This window comes from Platalea leucorodia (genome assembly GCF_965183815.1).
Source record: "Platalea leucorodia genome assembly, chromosome: 17".
Taxonomy (NCBI): domain Eukaryota; kingdom Metazoa; phylum Chordata; class Aves; order Pelecaniformes; family Threskiornithidae; genus Platalea; species Platalea leucorodia.
In genome coordinates this window covers 8,821,100-8,847,269 of record NC_138839.1, presented here as the reverse complement: position 1 = coordinate 8,847,269, position 26,170 = coordinate 8,821,100, and the positions used below count along the sequence as shown (strand labels likewise).

The window sequence follows — 26,170 nt, the reverse complement described above, 5'->3', positions numbered from 1 at the left end:
GTGCTTAGGGAGCTAGAGTGAGACATCCGAAGTTAAGCAGAGCAAATATTCCTCATACTCTTACGCAGGATACATACACAGCTCTGGACAAGGCTGTCCCTCACTTCCATACACTGGATTTAACAGGGGACCCGGTGCAATCGCATCCTAAGGCTCCAATCAATCGCATGTTTCCACTCTGCATTTTGCAGGCGGCTCTGTCCGGCCATGTGGATGGAAAACACCCTGCGGTTTCCCCATTCGCCTTCCCCTGTGGTTACAAATTACAGCTGGTTCAATGAAGAGGTCAAACATGGCTCACTTGCAGCTTTCCTCTGCGAAGCAGAGCAAAATATTGTGTTTTACAGTTTAAAAATAGCTGGCCACTTGCTCCATATGCATTACAAAGAGCCCACAGCTCATGCTCAACTGAAAAATCCCCCCTGCCTTCAACTTGCCCTGCAGTTTCCTCCTCGTTTTGCCAAATCCCATCTAAAATAAGCTGAAAGCTGCTCTGCTTTCTGGTCAAAAATGGGATAACCATCTCCCTTTAGGACCAACGCTCTGAATTCATACGGTGGCTCCTCCACTGATTGTTTTACTTGCAAATACTTCCCCTACACCTAAACAGTACAGTTTGGCGTAACAAGACCTACAAATTTTCCACAGGCTGAAGAGGAAAAGGATTTGGGAGGATGAGGGGTGTCTGCCATACACAGCACAGATCACCTGCTTGTAAAAGCCCACTGATTTCTTAGGAGTACCTCAAACACCTTCCCTGCCACATCCGCCGTGTCCTATTTGAGAGGAGCAAACACTGTGCAAGCAACGTTACCCCACCGCACCGCCGTGCTCCCACCAGCACCCAGCTCCTGCACCACCTCTGCACTCGCTTCTTCGGAAGCCAGTTTTATATTTGCAAAGGTGCCTCACCCCAGGAAGCCTCTCAGAAATAAGCAGTTCTCCGGTATCCTCACGCCCACGACAGAAGCTGCATCCTCTCGTCCATGCTGGGTACATTTAAGCAGTACAGCTGTTATAATAAACAAGCTCAGGCTATTTATTCTTTTTTGTTTCACTTTTTAAACAAATCAAGGCAAGCCCCCAACAGCGTTGTGTTTTACTGCCATTACATTTGTTTTTCAGAAAGGCTTTCGGTAATAAAAGTTATCGATCTGCCCTCCAAAAACACCGAGGCGTATTCGACGAGAACCATCGGAAACGGATTATGAACTGCCTCGAGGAAAGGAAAAATTTCACTCTGGGCAGAGGTACCAAATGAGGTGAAGCTCGGATCGATGGCCCAACGTAAAACCAGCAATGACTGCTCTCTGCAGTAACCCTGCCAGCCCGTTCTAGGCAAGAAGTAAATGTGTAAGCAGAAACTTACTTTTTATCATCAGAAACAGCTTTTAGCAGATCGAATTGCTCCCGGCAATCCTCGGACCAAGCAGAGCTGTTTGGCTGCTTTTGGAAGGGGGAGTGCGCTCCGTGCCGAGCGCCCACCCACGCGATCTCCTGCATTCACCCAAGTCTTTGCCTCTTCCCTTCCCGATCTCTCGGCTCCCCACAGCTGGGACACCCAACTGTCCCTACAGGCAAGACCAGGACAGATCCTGCCCACGCGCACCTCGCAGGTCAGGCCCCTCCTTAGCGCCACAGGCTTGAACCAGCCTCTGTCCTCGACTGCCCCTTCCCATCTGAACTCGTTACCATTTCACGCCTCCCAAAAGCTCCCTACCACCATCCTCTGTTCTCACCTTGCCCGCATTTTTGTTCAACAACCCCAGGAGACCGGGGTCTGCCGTTCCACAAGGCCCTTCTCCAGCCCTGTTTCCAGCCTGCTCTGCAGTATCGTCTTGTCCCTACTAAAGACAACCAGCTGCCCCTCAAAAATCAGAGGAGTAAGACCCAGAGGACAAACAGCTTCCAGTTCAGGACCTTCAGCCTGTCCTACAACCCACGGGGCTCAGGAGGCATCTCTGTGTTGGTTTGCACGAACTCTGATGAAAAGCAGAGGCCCAGGGAATAGACACAGCGATGCGGCGTCGAACCCTGCAGCAGAGGTTACATTAGAGACCCGGAGCAGGCGAAGGCCTGACAGAAGTCTTTGAGAAAGCGCAGCGGCTAAAGCACAAGCCCATCCATCCGCTCCGCGCCAGAGATGGCCAGCGGGTTTTTTTGTGAAGAGGCTGACCTGCGAAGCAAAAGGCCAGTCCCTCAAGAAAACAACCTACGAGCATCCCAAAACGCATCAGGGCTGGCATCCCTCGCTGCAGGGGACAGCCCGGTGGAAAGCATCCACTCCCCAGATCACTAAATTATCAAGGCATATCACAGGACCGCAGCTAATGCCATCAGTAAGGTAATAACGAGTCTTAAAAACCAAAGCCTGACAGTGATTTCCCAAAGCAAACTCCTCCGGAAAGCTGCGCAGAAACACCGTATGGCACCGCCGAACCGCAAACACCCCTCGGGGGTGGCTTGCTTGCAATTAGCAACCCGCCAGGGTAACGGACACGGATCTCTGTTTCAATTCAAGTGTTAATCATTGCTCAACAGCCACAAGAATCCTCAAAAAAAAAAAAAAAAAAATGGAAAAAGTCCAAAGGAGCAGAGCCACTCCGAGGAAATAAATGCAAAGCCAGCTTTTGGGACATTTTTGTCATTTGCCTGCCACCTCGTGGGGAAGATGAGAGAAGAATAAAGTTTGCCGCCACAGCGATGCTCCGGAAGGCTCATTAGTCATTTCAGCCCTTGCGCGCCAGCATTTTCAACACGGAACGATGGCTTTACGGGCCCAGAGGAACCAGATTTTCAGGCAGCGCTTACGCACGCCCATCTTTGAGAAGTCTCTCCATCAGATGTGCTCCCTGAAACCCGCAGGCTGGCCAAAACTGAACAGAGACTCAAACCTGCAATCGATGTCCCAAAATTTCCCTATTTGCCTTCCCAGATAAAGCGTGCATCACAACGGAACTGTTTGAGCTGTGCTATCACCCCCAGTTTCACCGTAAGCCCAGGATAACACACAGCACAAAAGGAGGAGTTAAGGATAAGGCTGTGCTATTGGAAGCACTCAAAGCACAACAGAAGGGTAGGAAGACTGAAGAAAATCAAGAACTAAAGCCAGGAAAATATATTTGCCTTTACTGGAAGCAATTCCAGGGTCTGAGAAGAAAGCAAATCATCTGAAGTGAAATAACTTGTTTTAAACAAAATGACTACACTAAAATAAGCATACAGGACAAGTTTTGAATCACCATCACAAACATACCACCGTCCTTCAAAGCTGTTTTAAAAACCGTGGATTTTGTCTAAACCAAAGCCAATGGTAAATTCACTGACTGCAGTGGGAACACAGCTCGACACGCAGTTACCGGAGTCACTGTCAAATAATTTAGAGTTGGAGAACAAACAGCACCATCAATTCTGTTCTTCAAACAGCCTCCGGAAGGTGCTTAGTGCAACAAGGGAGCCACGTGAAGGGAGAAACCGCCCGATTCACTGAACAAAGGCAGTAAAAGCAGACAAGAACCTCTAAGTCAACTACAAACCAGTTCTGATATTCCATTAACGCTTCTGCCAATCTCCCAAACAACCCACCACGCACGCGGGTCTAGCAGAACTCACTGAGAAACGCTGCTCTGCTCTCAAAGAAGCTTTAAACCAGCTCTGCGGAAAGCCCCGTACACCACTACCTGTTAACGCATCTCCTTGGCCCCTGTTTCGGAGGGAAAAGATTACCCTGCTGCAGCTGCAGCCGCGTCAGCTCAAGCCTGAGCTGTTCGTTTTCTTTTTCATATTCGGTGGTGATAGCGTCCCGTTCCTCCGTCAGGTTACGGACGTGACCCACATAGCTTTCCACCTAGAAATAAAGAAAACATCGCTGTACCTGAGCGTGTTTACCAGCGCCCGGCCAGCGAGCTGTTGGCACAAATAGCTCTCGGTCCCCTGATATTTATGGGATAACCTCAGACATTCGTAGGACGCTACTTCTTTACGCCTTTGTAAGATCTGGGGGTGTTAAAAACTTGACTGAAAGGTCTGGAAGGCGGGAAGGGATGGAGGCACGAGGGTGCTGGGATGCGGGGCACTCTCGACCCCGGCTCTGTGGGAGACGCTGGGCTCGCCGGGGGCTTTTCGGTGCCCCAGCGTGAGGGACCGGGCCGCACACCCCTGCGCTCCGGAGGGAAGCAGCTCTTGGCTGTGAACACCCGTGAACCTGCTGCTGCTGCAAAAAGAGGGGGAAACGGGCGGTTTTGGGCCCAGACGGGTTAAAACCCGACGGGGTAACTCTGGCCCCTTCTCCCGGCCCTTACGTCTCTCATCTCCTCAGCCCGCCGCCGCTCCAGGTCGCCGAGCCGGGCCTCTGCGCGTCGCAGCAGCCTCCAGGCCAGGCCCAGCTGCTCCTCGGCCGGGGCGGCGGGGTCGGCGCCCTCCGCCTGCAGCCAGCGGCGGACGGTCTCCGCCGGCACCGGGGCCTCCGCCTGAGGGGGAACCGAGAGGAGCCGTGAGCGACGGGGGCCCGGGGACCGACCCCCCCCCCCCCCCCCCCGCCCCGGCCGGGCACCCACCGGGGCGGCGGCGGCCGCCTCCATGCGGAGCGGGCCCGGCCCCGCCTCCCCGGCGCCATGGCAACGGGCGCCCCGCCCCTCGGGCCGGCGAGCGGATGCCACGCCCCCCGCGCCTAAGCCACGCCCCCGTCCCTTGGGCCACGCCCCCCCGCCGGCAGAGCAGCCCTGGAAGGAGAACTCGCAGCATCAATCGCTTATTAACGATTGATTATTATTTATTAAAATGTCCCGCTCCCGGCCCCCAAACCAGCGGCATTCAGGGCTTCCTCATCTCCACCCACGCCTCCCTCAGGCCGGTGCTTCAAGTCCACCGCGCCGCCAAGGGATCCGCCGGAAGGCTTCCGCGGGCTGCCAAAACGCAGCAGAAGAGGCTGAAGGGTTGGGTTTATTTTCTGATTTTCTTCTAAACCCTGGGCGAAGCTGCCGGAGGTGAAGGGCTTCCCCCCAGGCAAAAGAAGCACGTACGCGAGGCTGCGACGGAGAAAGCGCAGGGCAGGGTGGGCTCCGTCCCGCGGAGCCGACGGCGCCGCGCAAGATGGCGGAGGAAGGAAAAGCAGCGGGAGCTGCAGCGCACGGCGAGGACCATTGGCCGAGCGGAGCCTGGGATCCTCGGGAAGCCGTGTCCAGGTGGTCCTGGACCTGCCCGAGCTGCTTCCCGCCAACGGTACCGCAGCCGGCATCGCCGAGAGGTGCCCGAGCGCTGCCAGCGCGAGGCGTCGGTGGGGCGGGAGCTCTCCAGGTCTTCGTTCAACCTCCCGCTGGCAACAGGGCCACGCAGGGAGGGCGGTGGCTTAAGCCCGAGTTCGGAAAGTCTCCCCAACCTGGGCTTTGCCGCCCTCCCAGAGGAGGAGGAGGAGGAGCAGGCACCGCAGCCACGTTCCCCACTCGAGCGGCGCGGCCCCCCGAGCCTCCCGCGGGTCCGAGACAGGCGATGCCCGAGTTTTCTCCTCAAAAAGTCAAGATTATTTCTCTCCTTCACGATCACCTTCCAGAGAAAGGCCAGAATACTCCAAAGGCGGCGTTTGTCGCGCATCTCCCACCCCTTGTTCCAACGGCCCTGCAAGGACGCGTTCAACTCGCACAAGTTTTTATATTCTGGTCTTTGCGGGCCCGCTCCTGCTTGTCAGCGCAAGACTCCAAATAAAGGCAGCGGAAACCCCTAAATTAGCAGGGCTCGGTGCTCGCACGCATTACGTACGGGAAGCTGAAGGCAGGCAGCTCTCGGAGCGCATACAACACGTGCGCAGGACATTCCCCTGTCTTCTCCTTCCCCATTTGCACCTCTCCGACAGGCACGTCCCACATCCACGGTCGGGCTCCGCTTCCGTTCCCCCTCCACCTTCCGCAAATATCAGTCCCGGCCACGCAGAAACTGTTTGTTCCTTCTCCTGACTCAGTTACCGGCTGGATCTCAGCACTCGGGACTAATCCGGACCGCTCCTCCCATCCCTAAACACAGCCTCCCCGCACAGCGTAACAGCCCGTCAGCGTCCGGCGCTCCCTGCTGATCCGCTGAGCCCATCCTCACGCTCTTTTTCTTGCTCTTCTGGGTTTCTTCTCCTCATTTTATGAGCACGCCTAATTTTCAGGCCATCGGTGTCGTTACAAAAGCACCGTTGCCTTCGTGAATGCTCGGTGGTTTTAAAGAGAGCACAGTCTCACCTCTGGAGAGGCTTCAAGGGCGAGAACTGCGTTCTTGCGCGTTACTGTCTTTTTTTACAGACTTCCCGTGAATTTATTTCAAGGAAAGCATGTACACGGACACACAACGGACAGCGCTAGAGCTGCAGTTAAGGGTTTTTTTTTACCACAGAATTGCACACTTTGCTTCTTGTAAGCATGAGGAATACAGGCTTCGAAGTTGGTAAACCTTTAGAGAAAACCAGGAATGTCCCGGTTCGACCTGGCTCCCGTTTTAATTCCACCCAAACGGCCACGAGGCCGGTCTCCTCCCAAGGCTGGTCGCTGCCACGCACCCGCCTTCCCCTCCTCCAACCGCCTCTCCCCAAGCCACGCTCAGAGACCACTCGTGCTCCGTGCCACGTCTGCCCTTGCCGTTATCCCCCTGTAACACCCCCCAAGGAAGGAAAACCTGTGTGAAACAGCTGCTTTAGGGACACTGCTACAGTACCTATTTTTTGAACCGTGTTTCTGAGCAGAGCTGTTGAAGCGTAGGTCCCCCGGATCTCCTGCGGAGCAAGAGATGCTCTCTCCAACGTTGTTACCTCCTTTCTCCGTCATCCTTTGCCACGCTTGCTTCACCGTCCGCTTTCAATACCAGCCGTTTGCCAGCTCTGGCGCTCCACTCCAGCCATAAAACCAGAACATCTTCCATCCAACAATTCAAAAAGAAACTTTGAAGAGGCGGATTCAAGAAAATCTTTTATATACAGACATATACACCATTTCTCCACCTCCCGGTTCTCCCAGCCCATGGGACAGAAACAAAGCAACACAGCCTTTCCTTCATTAGACACTAGAACAAATATCATCCTTTGGAATGTTTTCACTTCAGTGTATTTTTCTTTTTCAAAGCAAGCAACAAGAACCATTACCAAGCTGTGGAAAAGTTACACGGTTTTGGACGGCAGCCTTTCCCACAGCGTTTCACTGAGGACTGTTTTATTTACCTGGGGTAGAGAATCGCTCCGCTTCTGCTCCCTCTCTAGCACAATTTCACTTCTTTCATTCAGAGCCGGTCCTCAGGCTTTCTTCTCTATAAATGCAGTATGTTGGCCCTGAAGATAGCTCACTATCTTTTCCTCTATCTCCATGCCTTGCGCTATTTCCTCATCAGAAAGAGATAACGGAGTCTGTGAGTCTTTGGTGACAATAATAACGGAGGTTCTCCGTGACTCCAGGATATTCGCTACCACCACCTGGTGACGATATTTCTCCAGAGCCTGCCGCGATTTATCGATTAAGATCAAGGGATCCGTCTCCAGTTTAAAGGAAATAACAAATGCCTCTGGGGCCCATTCTTTGACGAGAGGAGACAGCATTTTTGGCACCATCTTCATTGTGATCTACATCGGGGAAAGACGGCAAAGAAAAGTTTCAGTAAAAGCATTACAATGCATTTTAATAAGAGATGGCGGGGGGGGACTAGGGAAATTCCAGCTCCATTTCATGTGACTTTTTACACTGGGAAATTTTCCAAGGCAGCATTTGGTCAGATCTCACCAAACAAGGTTAAAATGTCATTGGCGTGCACTGTAAAAGTAAATTAAATCATCAGTTTGGTATTAACAATAAGGAGGGTGTTCTGAAGCAGGCCCACAGTAACTGCATAAACATTTTGTTATTTAAGAGCTAAAACCCCATCCGGGAACATAAACATAAGCAGAGGAAGATTAAAAAAAAAAGAATTACAACTGCAGAAGTCAGAGTTTTCAGCTTTCTAAATTCCAGGCACCTTGTCAAACCTTAATCCTTCTTTCTAGCAAATCTTGAAGGCACATGAAGCATAAACAAGCCAAGGCATGGGGGGAAAAAAGTAGGAGCCCTTGTTCTCCAGCTTCTTAACCTCTGGATCTGCCACTGGGAAGCAGGCAGAGTCCCATTTTTCCTATGCTAAGGATAAAGAAATAAGCCCAGCAACTTGTTAAAAGCTAATTAAACTAAACAAATTTGGTATCTGTTATACACAGAGCTCTAGCTCCACCTGCTCCCATAGCTGAAAGGGATCTGGGCATGAGACACACACTACACTTTTGGGCTGTCGGCAGCGTTAAGCAGAAAGACAGCAACACAAGTACTCCAGCAGCAACTACTCTTCAGCTCTCCGAGATCCACCATCTACTCATCCGAGATCCACCATCTACTCATCCGAGATCCACCATCTACTCATCCGAGATCCACCATCTACTCCTGCTGTAAGCATCTACAGCTTTAAAGGGATATTTCCGTGGGATTCTGCTCCCATGGAAATGCATCTGCCCATTCCCAGAGAAAACGCACGCTTTTTTGGCCAGCGAGCCGTTGCTTCGCAGCCTTTCCCAGGTCATATCCGCAGCCGGTCCCCAGGCAGCCGTGACACCGGCAGGGACAGCCAGGGTGGGAGGAGGGGAGGAGTGGGGCCATGCCCAGGGGTGCCTCACCTGCAAGGGCCCCTCCGAGGACTGGATCTTGTGCTCGGGCATCTCCGAGGCGGGGATGTAGAAATCCGACACGGCGGCTGCCAGGTAAAACATAACGCTGGAGCCTGCGAGAAACACAACTGCAGTCAGCCACCGCTGCTGGCACGTACGGAGCAGCCTGGCCCTCTCACCCCAGGGACCCCCGGGACAGACCAGAGCCGGCTGGGCCCCCTCACACCAACTAGGGGAGCCCAGGGCCCCCCTCAGAGACCCCCCGTCACCTACTGGCACTGTCCTGCACAGGGCAGCACTGACCCCACGCACTGGGGTCCCCTCAGACACACTGTCACCCACCGGGGCTGCCTCATCCCTCACGCCAAGCCCCCAGGAACGGCCCAGACCCTCATATGCTGGAGTGCTGGAGCCCCCACAGGTCCCCTTGTCCCCTCATGCCAAAGCCCCACGGTCCCCGGGCCACCTTGTCCCCTCATGCCAGAGCCCTGGGGCCACCTTGTCCCCTCATGCCAGGGCCCCTCGGTCCCCAAGGCCACCTTGTCCCCTCATGCCAGGGCCCCTCGGTCCCCAAGGCCACCTTGTCTCCTCATGCCAGAGCCCTGGGGCCACCTTGTCCCCTCATGCCTGGGCCCCATGGTCCCCAGGGCCACCTTGTCCCCTCACACCTGGGCCCCATGGTGCCCGGGGCCACCTTGTCCCCTCATGCCAGAGCCCCACGGTCCCTGAGGCCACCTTGTCCCTTCACACCAGAGCCCCACGGTCCCCGAGGCCACCTCGTCCCCTCAGGCCAGAGCCACACGGTCCCCGGGGCCACCTCATCCCCTCACGCCGTTCCCCTCCCCGTACCGAAGGGCGCCAGGGCGCGGGCGGCGGCTCGCAGCAGCGCCAGGTACTCGGTCAGCCCGGTGAACTCGATGGCCAGCAAGGCCCCCGCCTCGGTAGCCCGGCGGTAGTCGCGGAGGGCGGGCAGCAAGGCGGGAAGAGCGGCGGGATCGGCGGCCACGCCGGGCGGCGACCCGGGGGTGAGGCGGAGGGCGTCGAGCAGGGCGGGCCCGGGCGGCGGCAGCGCCCTGGCCCAGGGGAAGGCGGAGCGGGCCCGGTGGAGGAAGCAGACGCCGTAGCCGGCCCCCACCAGCCGCTCGGCCGAGGCGGCCCCGCGCCTGCCGCTGCTGAAGTTCTCCAGGAAGCGGACGGCGCGCGCCTCCAGCGGCACCTGCGTCCCCCCCGACGTCACCAGCGCCACGCGCCGCCCGCGCGCCGCCTGCCCCGCCGCCCAGGCCCGCACGCGCGCCTCGGCCGCCGCCTCGTCCGCGCCGGCCGCCGCCATGCCCGCCCCGCCCCGCCCCTTCCGCCGGAAGTGGCGCCGTCCTCGCCGGAAGCGTCGCCTTGGTAACGCGGCGGCCGCTTCATGGAGGCGTCCCGCCGCTGCGAGGTGTGCGGGGCGGCCGGGCGGCTGCGCTGCGGCCGCTGCCGCCTCACGTACTACTGGTGAGAGCCCCGCTGGCGGCGGGGGACGGGGCAGGGCCCGGGTGAGGCCCGGGGCGCAGCCTGGGAGGAAGCCCCGGGGGCAGGGACGAGGGTGAGGGCGCAGGGAGAGCGCCCGGGACACACAGAGAAGGCCCAGGACAGGGCTGAGGGCACAGGGAGAAGGCCCGGGACGAGGCTCCCGAGGCAGGAGTAGCCCTGGGGCACAGGGGCAGGGCAAGAAGCAGGGACTGACCCCGGGATGAGCCTCAGGGCACGGGGAGGAGGCCCAGGGTGAGGCCCAGGAGGTAGGAACAGGCCCGGGACACGGCAAGAGGCAGGGACTAGCCCCAGGATGAGCCTCAGGGCACACAGAGAAGGCCTAGGACAAGGCTCAGAGCACAGGGAGGAGGCCCAGGAGGCAGGAACAGGCCCAGGGCAGGGCGAGAGGCAGGGACTAGCCCCAGGATGGGGCTCAGGACACAGGGAGGCAGCCCAGGACAAGGCTCAGGACATGGGAAGAAGGCGTAGGACGAGGCCCAGGAGGCAGCAGCAGGCCCAGGACAGGCCAAGAGGCAGGGACTAGCCCCAGGACAAGGCTCAGGGCACAGGGAGAAGGCCCAGGACAAACAGAGAAGGCCCAGGACAAGTCTCAGGGCACACAGAGAAGGCCCGGGATGAGGCCCAGGAGGCAGTGCCAGGCCTAGAAGACAGGGACAGGCCCAGGGCAAGGACTGAGAGACAGGGACGAAGCCTGGGATGTGGTCTGGGACACAGGGACAGGGCAAGAGGCAGGGACTAGCCCCAGGATGAGACTCAGGACACAGGGACAAGCCCCGAGACATGGCTTAGGCCACAGGGATGAAGCCTGGGTGGCAGGGACAAGGCCTGGGACAAAGCCCAGGAGGCAGGGACGAGGCCCAGGATGGAGCCAGGGAGAGAGGGAGAAGGCCCAGGAGGAAGGCAGGCAGGCAGGGTAGCGGGAAGCGGAGCGGGCAGCTCAGCTGGGGCATTCCTCCTCGCTTCCAACGGTGCCCGCATCAAATAGAGAGCGGTGCAGTGAGCTTCCTGGCCGTTTACACAAATATCTTCACTTACACGGGGTCCTCGGTGAGGTCATATGTTAACTATACATTTCATTGGTTTCACAATGACTTGTTTGGCTTTGAGGTTTTTTTTTTTATGTACCGCAGTGTTGAAAGCCACACATTTGCTCAAACCAAACTGTATCGGGAGTTTTGTGAGTGATTTAAGTAAGGATTTATCACACAGAATCATGGTCGCTTGGCAGGACAGCGCTGTGTTCCCGTTTGGGAATAGCAAGTATATATTATGTACTCTGAGCAGACTTGGGGCTGGTGGCTGTTGTGGGTAATTCTTGCGTTGAAAGTCCAGAAGATACAACGGGCAGTAATCTTTCCTTCCACCCTTTCCAAGCAAACAAAAATGTCGTTCTTCCCTTATTTTGTTAGTGATGTACATCATCAAAAAGCTGACTGGGTTAGTATCCATGAGCGAATATGCCAGCTGCTGATTCCAATCCGTACGTCCCTCCCTTTTCTCCTTTCTGAAAAAGAAAGAAAACATGGCATGGAACAGCTGGCGAAGAGGCAGGTATGTACAAGAAAAACGAATACCACTTCAAAGTGCTGCCAGTGAAATTTGATTAGATCGCTTCTCCCTATATTTTGATGTACGTAGCATTAGGAGGGCACCTCGTTGGTTGGTCAGTATTTAGTTGCAGACGTTTAATTTTTTTTTTTTTTTAAACAAAACCTGTATAATAAGGGGTGTGGGAGCATCCTCTCTCCGATTCCACGAGCCTCTTGCCTTTTTCGCAGTCCCGAGCTTCCTCAGGCAGCGTCAATCCTGGATCTCCCGCCCTGCCAGGTAGTTAGTCCATCTCCCCGCTTAGTCTGGGATCCAGCTGAGTTTTGTTCATCCTTCACTGATGAGAGGGATTCCCCTTTCTCCAAGCAGGCGGGCGAAGAAATAAAGTCCCCTCCCTTTGTTTACAGGCCAATTCTAAATGCCCTTTCCCGCTAAGTACGGTCTTTTATCTCTGCTTTTTGGCCTCGTGGGCGGTGCAGATGTGCAGCTCCTTTCCAGCCCGAGTGGTTTTCAACTATTTTTTCTGTTTGTTTATGGGGTGGCAGGATCTGCTTTTTCACAATGTTGATAAAATAAAATAACCCACCCAAATACATCTGCTCCTTAAAATCTTGCCCGTAAAAATAAATTATCCTTCTATCGTTGCATAACTCCTAATCGCAGAATAATAGGACAACAGAACAGCTGAAAGTGAGCTGGTAACAATCGAACGGTGCCACTGAGAAGAACATCGTTAATCTTCTGGATTTTACATCGTGTATTATTTTTAAGGTAGTTTCTGGGCCAGGTGCTAGTGCTTTGGTGACTGGCTCATTGCTGCGACCTTTCTTGGGAGCATCCAGACAGAGAACGTCTAAAAGAGGTGGAACCTGCGTAGACAAAAATCCTGCTTGGCGAAAGCTTGCGAGAGGCTTTAGGCAGCCGATTCCTGCAGGTTTTGTAGGAATTAGGCACTGACAACCCAGTTTGGTTTTGAAAATCCCATCTGCTTGAAAATCACAGGCAAGATGGGTGACCAAAGTCTGAAGAAAGCGTGTTAGAACAGCGCGTCCCAGAAGCCTCGGGAAAAATGCAAAAGCTTCTTTGTTCCAGGTTATGTTGAAGTTGATCTTTTATGAAATCTGCAAAGAAGCGAAGTTAAAATTGGTCTTTTTGGGGGTAGGAGGTGGGTTTTTTGCATCCTTAGCTGCTTAAAGCTTTTCCAACAAACTTTACCTACAGATTGAACGCTGATGTTGACTTTATAGCAACTAAAATTCTGCAATATACATTACAAAAGCCCACGTGACTGCCAGATGAAGGAAGTACTCTTTGATTAGCTGGAAGCTAATCATTCGGTTTTATTGGGTTCCAGGGGAAGAGAGCAGGAAGGCAGGGCTGGCGGAGAAGGCCGAGTCACCCCTCTGGATTGGAGTGCACACCTAGGTCGGCAGACAGCACCTGCAGACCTGCAGCTCGAGCCAAGGCTTGGAATGACTTCGCAGGAAGAGCCATAGAGAGCAGACCCTGATTTTTTTCTTCCGAAGTAGCGATTTTTATAGAATCTTTAACAACCCTTATTACATTTGTTCTTTGACCTTTGTCTCCAGACTATTAAAACAGATTGCAGGAACGGCATGTGCGGGGACGCTTTGTCTTCCTTCTCTCCTAAGAAAGGAGTGAAAAAGCAGAAACGTTTTGTTTGTTACCTGCTTGCTTTCGCAGCAAGTCTGCAGCTCCTAGCCCACAAACAAAGTCAGCCTTTACGTACAGCAAGGTGTAGGGTAGACAACGGTGGGCCTAGACTGGCTGACAAGCGTTGGAAGAGCGGTGTGGAGAGGGTGAGATTATTTGCTGCCCTGTCTTGGTGGCTTCATCATTTTCCTATTCAGAGAGCCAACAAAAATGTGTTAAAGGCGGCCTTTGGAGCTCAGGGAAAAGCTACATAGTCTCACGACAATTGGAGAAAAAAAACCTTCTGCTCAAAGCCAGCCCGTAGGTTTATTATTTTTTGAACATTTCTGCCCTACTTCACAAACTCCTGCACGGTGTTTGTTTAGAAAACACACAGCTCCAGCCTCTGCCAGGACGCAGGAGAGCTGCTGCACATCAAAATGCCCTGTGGCTTGAGGGAAGGTGCACGAAGCTGAGCGCCAGGAGGTGATGAGTTTCATACCTCGCCTGCACTCCAAAGCTTTGTTGATAGAAATCTGCTTTTGTCAACATAGCCGGGGGGCTGCCTGCAGACAATACCTCCAAACTGACAAAACTCCAAGTTTCTGTTTGTAGAATAGCCTCACCTGCCTGCGTGATGTCAGCTTACCGCAGCCCCCGGCTACGCGAAAAGATCCATGCCCCAGCCAGCTACAGCAGTCCTCCGGCACCAATGCTAGCCCCGCCGACTGCAGGTTTCAACTCAAACTGTCTGGAAGCCTGCCTTCCTCTTTAAATCATCGTTTCTTCAAGCGCACCATCGGTTTTAGTGGCTTTGAGTGAGTAAACGAACGTGGCACCGAACCCCGAGTGTGTTGCCAACCCCCTGCGCCCACCTGGAGCTGAGCTGGGGTCCTCGGCCGCCTCAAACCCCAACTGGGGGAAAACTGCGTGGGGGCATCTTCAGAGAAACCTCTGTAATTGCAACACACATGAAAAGAGCCCAAAGTGTGCGGGTCCGGGGGCGTGGGGCTATGGGCGAGATGAAAAACAGCGTGGGGCCGAAGCTAACGATCCCCCCAAGGCTCGTAACTGCGCAGTCTTAAATATTCAGTGCTGCAGGGCTTCAGTTGTCTCCTGCCCTTTCTTCTCCTCCTGGGAGCCATGCAAGAGTCTAACCCTTAGCTTGTCCTCGCTGCAGATGTTTTAAGATAGCTTACGCCATGGGCGGCAGCGATGATCTTATTGATGAGGAGCGAAAAAAAAACTACCCTGATCTCCAGCACCTCCCCAGATGAGAATCTGCTTGATACCCACGCACCAAAGCCGGTGCCGGTTGCAGCAGAGAATGAGTGGCGTGGACAGGAGAGGCAGCCTGATAAATAACAGCTTTTATTGCTCCTTGCCCTGAGCACGTGCTGACTTTCTCCTGGGCACCGCACGCTCCCCAGCATGGCTCGGTTTTGGTGCGTGCCTTTTTCACCCTCTCTGTGCTGGTAGCTCAGGGGCTAGAGAGGGGACGACCGCTGTGTTTTCTAGCTCTTGGTTCTCCCTGCTGTAGCAGGGTGCTATCACTCTGGGGCGTGTTCTTCGAAGCTCTCATTTATCCAGAAAGGATGAGTCTTTATCTCAGCCAGGATCTCCAGGAAGCACTCGCAGGCTGTCCTTGAGATTCCCTATCCCTGAGCTGTTCCTTCACCTGTGGCGTGACTCTCTCTGCCCCCCTCTAATCACTTAAAGCGCAGCAAAATGCCAAAGCCTGGCCTCCAAAAGCACTGCCATTTTTTTTTTCTGCCCTCTGCTCAGCCACGGCTGTAAACCAGAAGGCAACGAAGAGGTAAAACGGTGTTTTCTGCCGGCGCGCGCTGCACGGGCCTGCCCGTGCCTCCTAGCAAGAGAAGAGCGAGTGCCTTGCCGACTTACCACGGCAGCACTGCTAGGCACACCAGCAACAAGATTTCTTTGCCGGCAGCTTTCCTGCTGCACCGCTTGTGTGAAAAGCCGATGCAGAAGCGTTGGGAGTTGGCAGGAATTACGCTGAAAGCAAAGAGAAATAGATAAATAAGCGTCCTGGCTCTTTTTTGCTGGCGTCCCTCAGCACGTTGTAAGGGCACAACAGCTACGGTTGCCGTAGAGCTCTTGGCAACGGACGGGTGTTCGAAGGGTTCGTGGAGCTGGTGAAGAGATCGGACGGGTGAAAAGACCAAAGGCGGTGCGGACTGCTAGAAGCAGCAAAAGGCAGGAAGCAACCGTATGGACGGGAAACATTATGGATTCTGACAACAAACAGAAACGCCGTGGAAGCTGATGACCGCCAAAGGCGGCTCGGGTGATGGATATACGGCAGTAGAAGTGCATGAGGGTGTTCTCATTTTGAGCGGCTTTTCAGACTCCACACCCAAAACACCAGGCCTCGAACGGGCCGGGAGAGGGAGGGAGGGAGGCAGCTGCGGCACCGCGCGAGGAGCTCTCTCCCGCAGCCGGAGGCGTGCCGCGCTGGCACCGGCTGGGCAAACCGCACGCTCCGCTGCCTGCTCTGAGTCACCGTTACTACTGTCAGCAAAACCCCTTTGTCTAATCTTTTCTATGGTCTTGTGATGATCATTTCTGTGCTTCACAGCTTTTATTGCCCTTTTTCTTAGGTGTAAAGGATTCTTCATCTCATAAGACACCACACGACCTAGAAGGATGTCCAAAGCCGTTCCTGCGAGAAGCAGGAATGAAAGCCAGGCTCTAATATGAGCACTTTAATTTCCATCCGTTAATTACAGACACAAAGAACATTACAATCACTCTTTTACAGTTCGCAGACTTGAACGTAAAGAGACATCGTACGTTTTATTTCTCCTTGTCCTTTGCTCGCTCTGTCCCATGACGATGTTTCCCTGCAGAAATACATCATGGAGCTCGCGTACGGCACAGCCCAGAAGTTTGTTTTGGATGGAAAGCATGAAGAAGCGATACCCGCAGCTTTGCACGCCCTGCGCTTCGGTACCGAAGTGTACGGCTCAAATTCTGTGCAATTGGTGCCCGCTTATCTCCTCTTGGCTGAGGCCTCCGCTGGTAAGTATTGTCTAAATAGTAACGCTGGCAAGGGCGAGACCTCCCGTGGGTCAGGTTTCTGGTTTCCTTTTCCCATTTATCAGGCAAGGACCAGCTCTGTGTTTCAACATTGTGCCCTGCCTCTACCCTGCCCTGCCTCAAGGGCACTGCAGAGAGATTGGAGAAGTCACACCCCACCCCCCCTTTTCTGGGGGGGTCCGGGGGAAAAGAATCACTCCTGTGATGATGATCGATGAAAGCAAATGAAATGTTTTCTCCATCTCTACCGATTCCCACAAGAGAAGCAGCAGGAAAATCTATTCTTTACCTCTGGGGCTTCGTCTGACTCTCAAAAGCATTAAATTCCCGAGAGTGGTTGGTCGCGCTCTTATCTCGGGGAACCAGCAAACATTTCTAAGGCCGTTGCATCCGAGGAATGCCTCCGTTCATTCACAAAAGTGCTCTCTGCCCGAAGCGGAGCTTTTTCTCATTGACTGTATGCTTTATAAAAAACGTCAAATGAGGACTCTGCAGGTGGGGAACTGCTCTCCTCAGCTGCAGACGTAAAGGAAATCACAGTAAATCATTGCCGGTGCAGGAGTGCGCACAAGGCTCTGCTGGCAGAATTGAGCTGTCTCGAGGATTGTCGTAAATTGTGTGGCGAAGAGAAGGGGGGAAAAAAAAACCTGTGAGTAATTCTAGTGTGATAATGCATGAGTCATTAGTGGCTGCCTCTAGCTAACCTGTTTTGAACACGTGTTTCAGAGATATTGAATGCAAGACGCAGCTTCTGGCTTCTCTGGTAGCTCTTGACACTCAGCCTGGCTGTAAATCGGATTCTGAACACCCGCTCGCCCAAGGAGCGCTCAGGAGGGAAGCGGGGAATCCGCAAACTAGGTCTCCGTATCAAAGTACCACCGAGGATTAATGGGCAGTATTCTCTAATTATCTAAATTAAAAAAAAAAAGCTATTTATCCTGCTTATTTCTGCGTGTCATTTCAGGTGTTGGCCATCTTCCGGAGGCATCTAAGTATCTCTCCCAAGCTCGGTGGATTGTCCTCAGCACCCCAGACTGCAGCGCTGCTGTTCGGTACAAATTGCATCGCAGTCTGGGGCTCTTCTGTGCCGCCGAAGGAAACTTTGAACAGGCTTTATATCACCTGGCGAATGACGTAAGCCAGCGCAAATACGGAAACGCTTCAATTTTACTTCCTTCTCTAACGCTTCCAGATCAGTGTGAAAACCCCAGCAGACAGATTTGTCATCCTGATTTTAGGTGCCGAGAGGATACACGTTATGAACACCTGAACTGTCTGGAGCTAAGGCACCTGTGCCTCCGTGTGTTCCCAAAGTTGCGTTTCACCAGTTTTCCTTATCCTCTTGAGGTGCCATAGACCTCGTCTGTACTGCATCTCCTTAGAAATCTATCTGTCGGCTTGGTCACGGTCCTGAGCTGAACAGACGTTCCTACCCCAAACCGGTCTAGGTGCCTTTTATCCAACAGATAAGTTACTTTATATTTTGGCTGTCCTTTTCCTCAATACTTTCCCGTTAGCCAGCAGTTCACTATTTAATGACTGCCTTATTGAACTATTTCAATCATAGAATCATAGAATCGTTAAGGTTGGAAAAGACCTTTAAGATCATCGAGTCCAACCGTTAACCCAGCACTGCCAAGCCCACCACTAAACCATGTCCCTCAGCACCACATCTCCCCGGCTTTTAAATACCTCCAGGGATGGGGACTCAGCCCCTGCCCTGGGCAGCCTGGGCCAGGCCCTGACAGCCCTTTCGGGGAAGAAGTTTTCCCCAATACCCAACCCAACCCTGCCCTGGCGCAGCTTGAGGCCGTTCCCTCTCGTCCCATCGCTTGTTCCTGGGGAGCAGAGACCGACCCCCCCGGCTCCAGCCTCCTTTCAGGCCGTTGCAGAGAGCGATGAGGGCTCCCCTCAGCCTCCTCTTCTCCAGGCTGAGCCCCCCCAGCTCCCCCAGCCGCTCCTCCCCAGCCTTGTGCTCCAGCCCCTGCCCCAGCCTCGCTGCCCTGCTCTGGCCACGCTCCAGCCCCTCCATGGCCGCCTTGGGGTGCGGGGCCCAGCGCTGAGCACAGCATTCGAGGGGCGGCCTCACCAGTGCCCAGCGCGGGGGCTCTCTGGTTCAACAGCATTTTCCCCCATTCAATATTTTTGCCACAAGGGCAGTTCGTTGGGTTGGAGGTGGCTCCTGCCAGCTGTGTTCCTGAGGATGCTTTCCCTGTCATTTGATCCCCCAAAGGCAGATGAACTCCGCCACATCCTATTTATGTCCCGCGTAGCCTAAATTTATCCCGTGCAGAGTGATGTACCCCCGCTACTGTTGAATTTGATAGTAGCTTTGTGCGGGCGTAAATGATGACATACGGTTGGGAAGAATTAGATCCTTTCTGTTCTAATCTGTACAACCCTGTCTTCGCTTAGGCCGTAAACCTTTCGGGAGAGATTCCCCGCTGCGCTATTGTTTTTTTAGATACCCTGAATCCGGTGCCCGAAAGGGGGTCAGGTAATCATTTCTCGCTATTAGCAAGGCGCCGGTCTACGTCAGAGCGGCCCTGCCTGAACTTTGGCTGCGTGTCTGCGATCTGCTGAGAGTCACACGCCAGCTCAGAATAGCTGGAATGCACCACTGCCTCCCCGCTCCCCTGGCTTCGGCTGGGGCTCCGGCGGGAGAGAGCGGCGCCGCGGGCAGGGCCGGAGAGCTGGAAAGCGTCAGCGGGTCGTGCCTTCGGAGACGTGCGGCGTCGCGCAGCGAGAGGAGGAGGTGCGGGAAAGCCACCCCCGCCCCGCGCTTCAGGGCGCTGCGATGAGGTTCCTCTGCCCCAGCGAGCAGGGGGCTTGGGGGGTGTTGCGTTCCTTTGCGTAAAACCCAAAATACAGCTTTTTTCGTACCGCGTTTCACAGTCATAATCCGGTATAACTAACGCTATGGTTACGCAGAAAAAACCTGAAGGCTTGCAACGTTGTTAACCCATAATGAAAAATTTCCTGGGTTTGATACAAACATTAAACTTCCGCTTGTTTTTTTTGTTTCATATCGATTTCAGATTTACCTCGCTAGTTCTACGTTTGGACTAAAATCCATTGAGGCCTCTGGAGGGTATTTCCACATGGCGAATGTTTTCTTTCGCCAGAACAAAACGGACGTAGCAAACTCACTCTATGCTGAGGTTGGTAAAACCAAAGGTCATCCTCTAGATACTTCTCCGTTTTTTATTGTGCTCTTTCCAATGGTTGTCCTGTTTCTGGCTGCCTTTAATAGGACGGTGACCATATCAAGTGCCAGCGTTCCCTTCTAGGATCAATCTCAGAAATGCTTTTCATACTTAAATATTTCTCTGAGGTAAAAGCAGGAGAGAGAAATTCTCTACTCGGTTAAAAATTGTTATTCAAGTTGTCTTCAATTTGGGGAGCCAAACCTTGTTAAAAAAAGGCTTTGCTACCAAATACCCCGCGCCGGAGGTCAGAGCGAGCCCGCGAGCAGGGAAGGCCACCGAGGAGTTTCCGTAGCCAGGGAGGAGCTGCTGAGCAGCGATGGGATACACACGAGCCGCGTAAAATTTACGCTGAGAAGCAACGAAAAGTCACGCTGGTACAAGATTGTCAGAACAGAATGAGCAAGCGAGGGAAGCAACAGTTATCTCTTTGCTCTAATAACAAAAAGAAGGAGCTTTCATTTGTTTAGCTTGATTTTCTGTGGAAACGAGGCTTCGGCAGCTGTGCAACCTGCCTCCGTTCCCCTCGCAAACTTCAGCCCAGTTTGCTTTTGGTTAACAATCGGGTTAGATTTGCTCATAGAATCATAGAACCATAGAATCGTTTAGGTTGGAAAAGACCCTTAAGGTCATCAAGTCCAACCATTAACCCAGCACTGCCAAGCCCACCACTAACCCATGTCCCCAAGCACCACGTCTGCCCGTCCTTTAAATCCCCCCAGGGATGGGGACTCAGCCCCTGCCCTGGGCAGCCTGGGCCAGGGCCTGACAGCCCTTTGGGGGAAGGAGTTTTCCCTAATACCCAACCCAACCCTGCCCTGGCGCAGCTTGAGGCCGTTCCCTCTCGTCCCATCGCTTGTTCCTGGGGAGCAGAGACCGACCCCCCCGGCTCCAGCCCCCTTTCAGGCCGTTGCAGAGAGCGATGAGGGCTCCCCTCAGCCTCCTCTTCTCCAGGCTGAGCCCCCCCAGCTCCCCCAGCCGCTCCTCCCCAGCCTTGTGCTCCAGCCCCTGCCCCAGCCTCGCTGCCCTGCTCTGGCCACGCTCCAGCCCCTCCATGGCCGCCTTGGGGTGCGGGGCCCAGCGCTGAGCACAGCATTCGAGGGGCGGCCTCACCAGTGCCCAGCGCAGGGGCACCATCACCTCCCTGCTCCTGCTGGCCACACCATTCCTGACACAAGCCAGGATGACATTGGCCACCTGGGCACACTGCTGGCTCATGTTCAGGCGGCTGTCAACCAACACCCCCGGGCCCTTTTCCGCCGGGCAGCTCTCCATCAAGTTTGATGAAAATGAATAGTCAGATGGAGAAACGAGCTTCCGATAAGGCTGCCGCCGGGAGAAGAGCGGTCAGCTCTCTACGTGACACATCCAGCTTGGCAGCAGCCAGCTCACCAACCCCCGGCGCTCCGCTTATTGTGGCAGGGACGGGCATTGCGGGACGCATTGTTTATAGAACAGCTAGTTGCTAAATAGCATCTATTCATACAGGTGAAATAATTCATTTGCTTCCTGATAGGTAACCGACATCTGGCATGCCTTTCTCGTGAAGTCAGTTCAAGCGCAGGAGCGAATTCGCGAGTCACGACCGGAAACGTCTCCGTTCACCGAGGAGAAAGAAGTCGGCGAAGACCCCATGAGTAAGCATCGCCGTCGCGCAGAACCACGTGGAAGACGGGATTTGAGAGAATCCGTACCGGCCGCTGTTCGTATGCACGGCCTCGGGGTTCGCGCGGCATTTCTGTATTTAATTTAATCGGCGTCGCGGGTATCTCTGGTGTCGATGCTCAGTGGATTGTGCTGGGTGAGACAAACGTGGCCGCTTTAGGAAGGAGGACGCGCAGGTGGAAACGCAGCTTTGCCCTCTCTTTTACCTGCTCCTCTTCACAGCGCCCTTGGCAGTGACTGTAACAGTGCAAGATTTTTGCCTTTCGGGATTCGATTCCACTTCAACCTTCTCATTTCTCCTTTGTCTCCATTAATTGTGGGACAGCGCCGTTTCGTCTCACTTAGGCAGGTCTACAGCTCTGTCTCCTGAAGCAGTAGGACGCGACGGAAGAGCGCGTACCGATAATTGGCCGGGTTAACCCGGAGAACACTCTCGGGAGAGAAGCTGGGGAGGCTCTGACTGGGACACAGGGGTGCATAAAGCCTTGGGAAACGCGCTGGCGTGCGTGGTGCTGCCCTGCGCTCCGCTGCAGCCGGCCTTGCCTCTGGTCCTTCCCTTCCTTCTACCTTCCACGCTAACAAGAATATTGGCAGAGAAGAGAAACGCTTCTGCAAAGCCCTTTCCCTGGTGCCGTCTCCATCCAGCAGCAACCACTGCAAGAGGCGACACCCTCTTGGGTTCTGCCGGCAGTAGGAAAGTTGCTCTTTTCATGCAGCTGTTATGACTCCACATCCTTACTGAAGGCTAATCAACACAATTACTGACGAGATGAAAAGATATCTGGTAATGGGTATGGAATTTGCATGGAGCTGGGATACCGCGTTGATGCTTGTAGTAGAAATGCTTTGATGTCTAGAAGAGATAATTGGACAGTTTTGAATATATTATCTTGCGTGCATCCATCCATCCAACAAGATTCTTTCTTTCTCGATGCAGCTGAGGCCCGGCAAGCAGAAGCGACCCGAGTGCTGAAGGCCGTGTTAGCTGTCAGAGAGCAGGCGCCAAAGCCCCAGCCCGGGGAGACGGCCCGCGTCCTGCACGCCCTTGCCATGCTTTATTACCTGGTCGGGGAGTTATCGAAGGTGAGTTTCCTCTGGGGAGAGGGTCCAGGAGGGCCGCCCAGCTCTGCTTCAGTGCTCGCCCCGCCTCGCGAAGCCGTCGCCTGGCTCCTCTCCCACTCCCCGGCAGCCTTGCGGCGCTGGATGAGCAAGGACGAAGCTGCCTCGGTAGCTCGGCGCGAAGCCGGCTCGCGATCTGCGCCCTGCCGAGGCTCCTAGAGCCCCCTGCCCCCCTGTGGGTCTCTGCCAGGCCATCCTCGGCGGATCCTGGAGTGATCCACATTTTCTGGGCTCCTCCTTCATCTGGGATACCCTGGCAGCGCAGCCGCCGCTCACAGGCTGCATTTAGACACGAGGTCAGACGGCGGGCAGCGAGCAAGACGTGGGCCTTGCGCGCGTCTCTCCCCGAGCCGCGCTCCCCGTAATTGCCACTGCGTTCATGGAGGTTCGCTCCGTTGGGCCCCGTAATTCATTTTTTGAATTTGCACCCCTGTATTTTATCGGCTGCAAATTTCAGAGGCGACCGCTGACTTCAGAGTGCCCAATGCTCTGCCTTAAACGTCGTTGATTTTGAGGAAGCGCTGAGCAGTAACCACTGGAAATCGGGCCTCTTTGTTCGGGCTGAGCGCTCAGAAGCCCGCATTTCTTCCGCCTGTGTTTTGGAGGGTGAAAATACAGATTGGTCTCTTCGTTGTATCAGAGAAAGCCGTAACGACGTCAGGCAGCGTTTGGAAGAAACAAATTCAGATTAGAAGGCAGGCGCAGCTTTGTAACCGTGAGAACGTCCTAACCCCTGGAAGAGCTACCAAGGGAAAGGAGGGATTTAGTTCGGACCGAGTCGCTACAGCTGGGGTTTATTCCTGAAATAGCTTTGGGAACGCTCAGAGGAGCTGCTGGGTTCGACGGGAGGCAACGATCTCCAGCGCAGGGGGCCGGGGGAGTCATCTCTGCACCGCTGGATCCTCAGCGCGATACCCGCCGGCGGCTTTCCTCCCTCCGGTGCAGCGGCTTGCGCAGGGCACCCTCCGAGGCGAGCGGCCGGCGCCTGGACCTGCTCCAGCCCCGCCGTCGCGGCGAGCCTCTGCCGGCATTTTCGCCGCCCCTCCAGAAAAGCCGAATCCCTGACAATTCCCCTGCCTTTTCTCTGTCCCTCCAGGCTCGCGAGGCGGGGACGAAAGCCTTTGCCCTGGTGAAACAACTGCCCCAGCAAGAGTCTCCGGAAGCCATTGGTCGCTTGTTAGAGTTGGTTGACTCCCGGCCGTCCCCCACGGAATCGAGGACCCCTTCCGCCAGCGCCAGGCCTCGGCCCGGGCTAGCGGTGTAACCGGGCTAGCTGTGTAACCGGGCTGCTGGCCGCAAAAGCCTTGCGAGCCGTAGGCCCTTCCTGCTGCTCGCATCTTTCCGGCTGCATCCCTTTGTCTCAAGGTGTCGAAAATTAAACTTTTTGGCGTGAGGTAATTTTGCACGTGCCCGTCGACCTCTGGAGCCCGCTGGGGAGCGACAGCGCGAGGGTGGGAACCAAAAGCACAACCAATGCGCGACGCATAAATCGTTAGATAACGATTGGATGATGAATTATGCCTCGCGCGTTGGTTGTGCTTTTGTTATCTAATGATTTATGAAAAAGCAAACAGCCTCTTGCGTCCTCACGCTCTGTCTCGGGGCGCCTGAGCTGTGTTTATTACCCGTTTCCTCAATTTGCCTCTCCGTTCGGCCGGGGCGAGACCAGGGAGGGACGCGGGGACGGGCCCCGGCGCGCGCCTCGCGGGGGGCGGCCGACGCCTGCGCCTCGGGACCTGGTTGGGCCCCATCGGGTGCTGCCCCCACCCCCCCAAATCCACGGTCTCTCTCTTTCTGCAGCGGAATCTCGTAGCTCCGGGCACCGAGGGCCTCGCCTGTTCCGCTCGCGGAAGGACTCGCATCCCCGAGGGCCCACGAGCACGGCGCGAGGGCCGGGCAGCGGCCTTGAGGGACAGGCTCCCGCGGCCGGCTGGCTCCGATCGGCGCTTCCAGCCCCAAGGAGAGGTTTCCTCGCGGCCGAGCGCTCGCCAGCGCCTCGGCGTCCCGTTAACTCTGCCGCCGGCCTCGAGCGGAGGAAGGCCCCGGCGTCGCCGCGGAGAGCGGCACCGAGCACGCTCCCGCCCCGCGGGGAGCAGAGAGAGGAGGGCGGGGCGGGGGGGACGCGCGACCCGCGGCGCGAAGGGCGGTGGGAGAGGGGCTAGAGGAGACCCCGGGAGCGCGGGTCCAGGCGCCGGCGCGCGTGACGGCCTCGCGCAGCCGGGAAGGAGGCCGGGGAACCTCGCCCTGCTGCTAAGGCCTGGATGCAGCCGAGCTTGAAGCCGCTGATGAAGTCTCGTTTACTGCGGGAGGATTTACCAGTGCCTTTAATCGCCCGGCTGCACTGGGAGGGGGTCAAGCGCGCTTTTAGAAAGGCTTCGTCAAGCTGGGACCCGAGCGACTCGAAGGGAAAGGCTCCGCTTTGGCCGCCGTCGGCTCCGCGGCGGGGGAGCGGCGCTGGCCGGGGCGCGCGAGGGGGAGACGCCGGTGGAGGCGCCCACCCGCACCAGCCTCCGCGGCGGGGGGACGGCGCCTCGGAGGATTTGGGTCACTGCGGCCGGGGATTTGGAGCCGTGGGCTCGACGGCGGCGGTAATCCCTCGCGACGCCCCGCAGCCGGGCTGAGCCTGCCGGAGGCGCCGGGCCGGCGGATTGGTGTCGCTGCTCCTGGCCGCTCAACGCCGTAACCGACGGCGTGAAAATTAACTTTGCGCGGAGCCGAGCGTCGGCGGGAGCAAGGGCTGGGGACGGGAGCGTTGGCGCGGCGCGGAGGAGCCCTGGGCGCGTCGTTTTGGGGAGCTTGGAAAGGTTTTCCAAGAGTTATTTCCTACGACGCCGCTGCAACAGCCGTTCCCCGCGCGCGCGCTGCAGCGCAAAGGGGCGTTTCACAAAATAGGGGGGAAAAAAAAAAGCCTGAAGTGACCGAGATCAGCGTTTCCGTGCCCGAAGCGTTCAGGCCTGCCGCGCTCGGCACAGCTTCAAGGGGAACAAAAAAAATAAAGAATTCTGCCCAGCAGCCGCCGCTGCCTCCCTGCCCTGCGCGGGTGCTCGCGGCGGGGCTCCGGCCCGAATCCCAGGTTTAGCAACGCCGCCGCGAGCCGCGTCCCCAAAACCAGGGCTCCCGAGCGGTGCCAGGGCGGAGGCCGAGGGCAGCGACCGGCCCCGGCCCGGCTCCCCCTGCCCCGGGGAATTAAAACCGAGTCTGGCCAGGGCCGGCCCAAGCGCTGGGGTTTGAGCCCAGAGTAGGCGGCGGCCGCGACGCTCGGAGCTTCCCCATCCGTCGCCGCACGCCGGAGCGAGGAGGGGAAAAAAACACCCTTCCCAGGCCCCGAGCGGGATCGGAGCGAGGGGAAAAACCCGGCCGAGGCGAACCGAAGGCGCAGGACGGGGGCGGCCGCGGCGCCACGCACGCGCTCCCGCATGGCGAGCGCACCCCGCGCCTGCCGCCGCGTACGGCTCTGTGGTTTTAAAAAACCGTGCGCGCGGGGGCCGTGCCGCAGCGGGAGGGGTCGATCACGGGGTATTTTTGTATCTCTGTTCCCCCCCCACACCTTTATTTTCTTTCAAGCGTGGGCAAGTGGCCTCATTTCCAAACCAGACAAATAAATTAAAAAAAAAAAAAAAAAGATGATTATTTAGAGGAGAACCCGCCCGGGGCTTTGGGAGCAGCGGCGGGGGGAGAGGGGAGGCGCGGGGCCAGGGCGTGGGGGGATTTTTTCAGGACAGTATTTCTCTCTTTTTTTGGT

General features: G+C 55.8%; 3 protein-coding genes across 3 annotated transcripts in view; 1 reads left to right on the top strand and 2 right to left on the bottom strand.

Moving 5' to 3' along the window:
- The window catches only part of CCDC30 (coiled-coil domain containing 30), a 37,718-nt gene extending 33,135 nt beyond the window's left edge, over window positions 1–4,583 (bottom strand). Inside the window, exons 1-3 of the mRNA XM_082329225.1 lie at window positions 4,557–4,583; window positions 4,302–4,469; window positions 3,727–3,847 (exon numbers count right to left, since the gene is read on the bottom strand). Of these exons, the coding sequence (XP_082185351.1) occupies window positions 3,727–3,847; window positions 4,302–4,469; window positions 4,557–4,580 (313 nt within the window). The 5' untranslated portion in view covers window positions 4,581–4,583. The remainder of the gene's footprint in view (window positions 1–3,726; window positions 3,848–4,301; window positions 4,470–4,556) is intronic.
- A 2,379-nt stretch (window positions 4,584–6,962) lies between these two features.
- Window positions 6,963–9,977, bottom strand: PPCS (phosphopantothenoylcysteine synthetase; the record flags this gene model as incomplete). The annotated part of the gene is made up of 3 exons (XM_082329286.1): window positions 6,963–7,582; window positions 8,657–8,760; window positions 9,497–9,977. The coding sequence occupies 3 exons, from the start codon at window positions 9,975–9,977 to the stop codon at window positions 7,259–7,261; spliced, it is 909 nt and encodes a 302-aa protein (XP_082185412.1). The 3' UTR covers window positions 6,963–7,258.
- Window positions 9,978–10,058: 81 nt separating this feature from the next.
- ZMYND12 (zinc finger MYND-type containing 12) lies at window positions 10,059–23,692 on the top strand (the record flags this gene model as incomplete). Its single annotated transcript, XM_082329224.1, has 8 exons — window positions 10,059–10,138; window positions 11,587–11,728; window positions 16,249–16,420; window positions 17,403–17,572; window positions 19,477–19,599; window positions 21,161–21,281; window positions 22,247–22,392; window positions 23,525–23,692. 8 exons carry the CDS (start codon window positions 10,059–10,061, stop codon window positions 23,690–23,692), a joined length of 1,122 nt encoding a protein of 373 aa, XP_082185350.1.
- Between the last annotated feature and the right edge of the window lie 2,478 nt (window positions 23,693–26,170).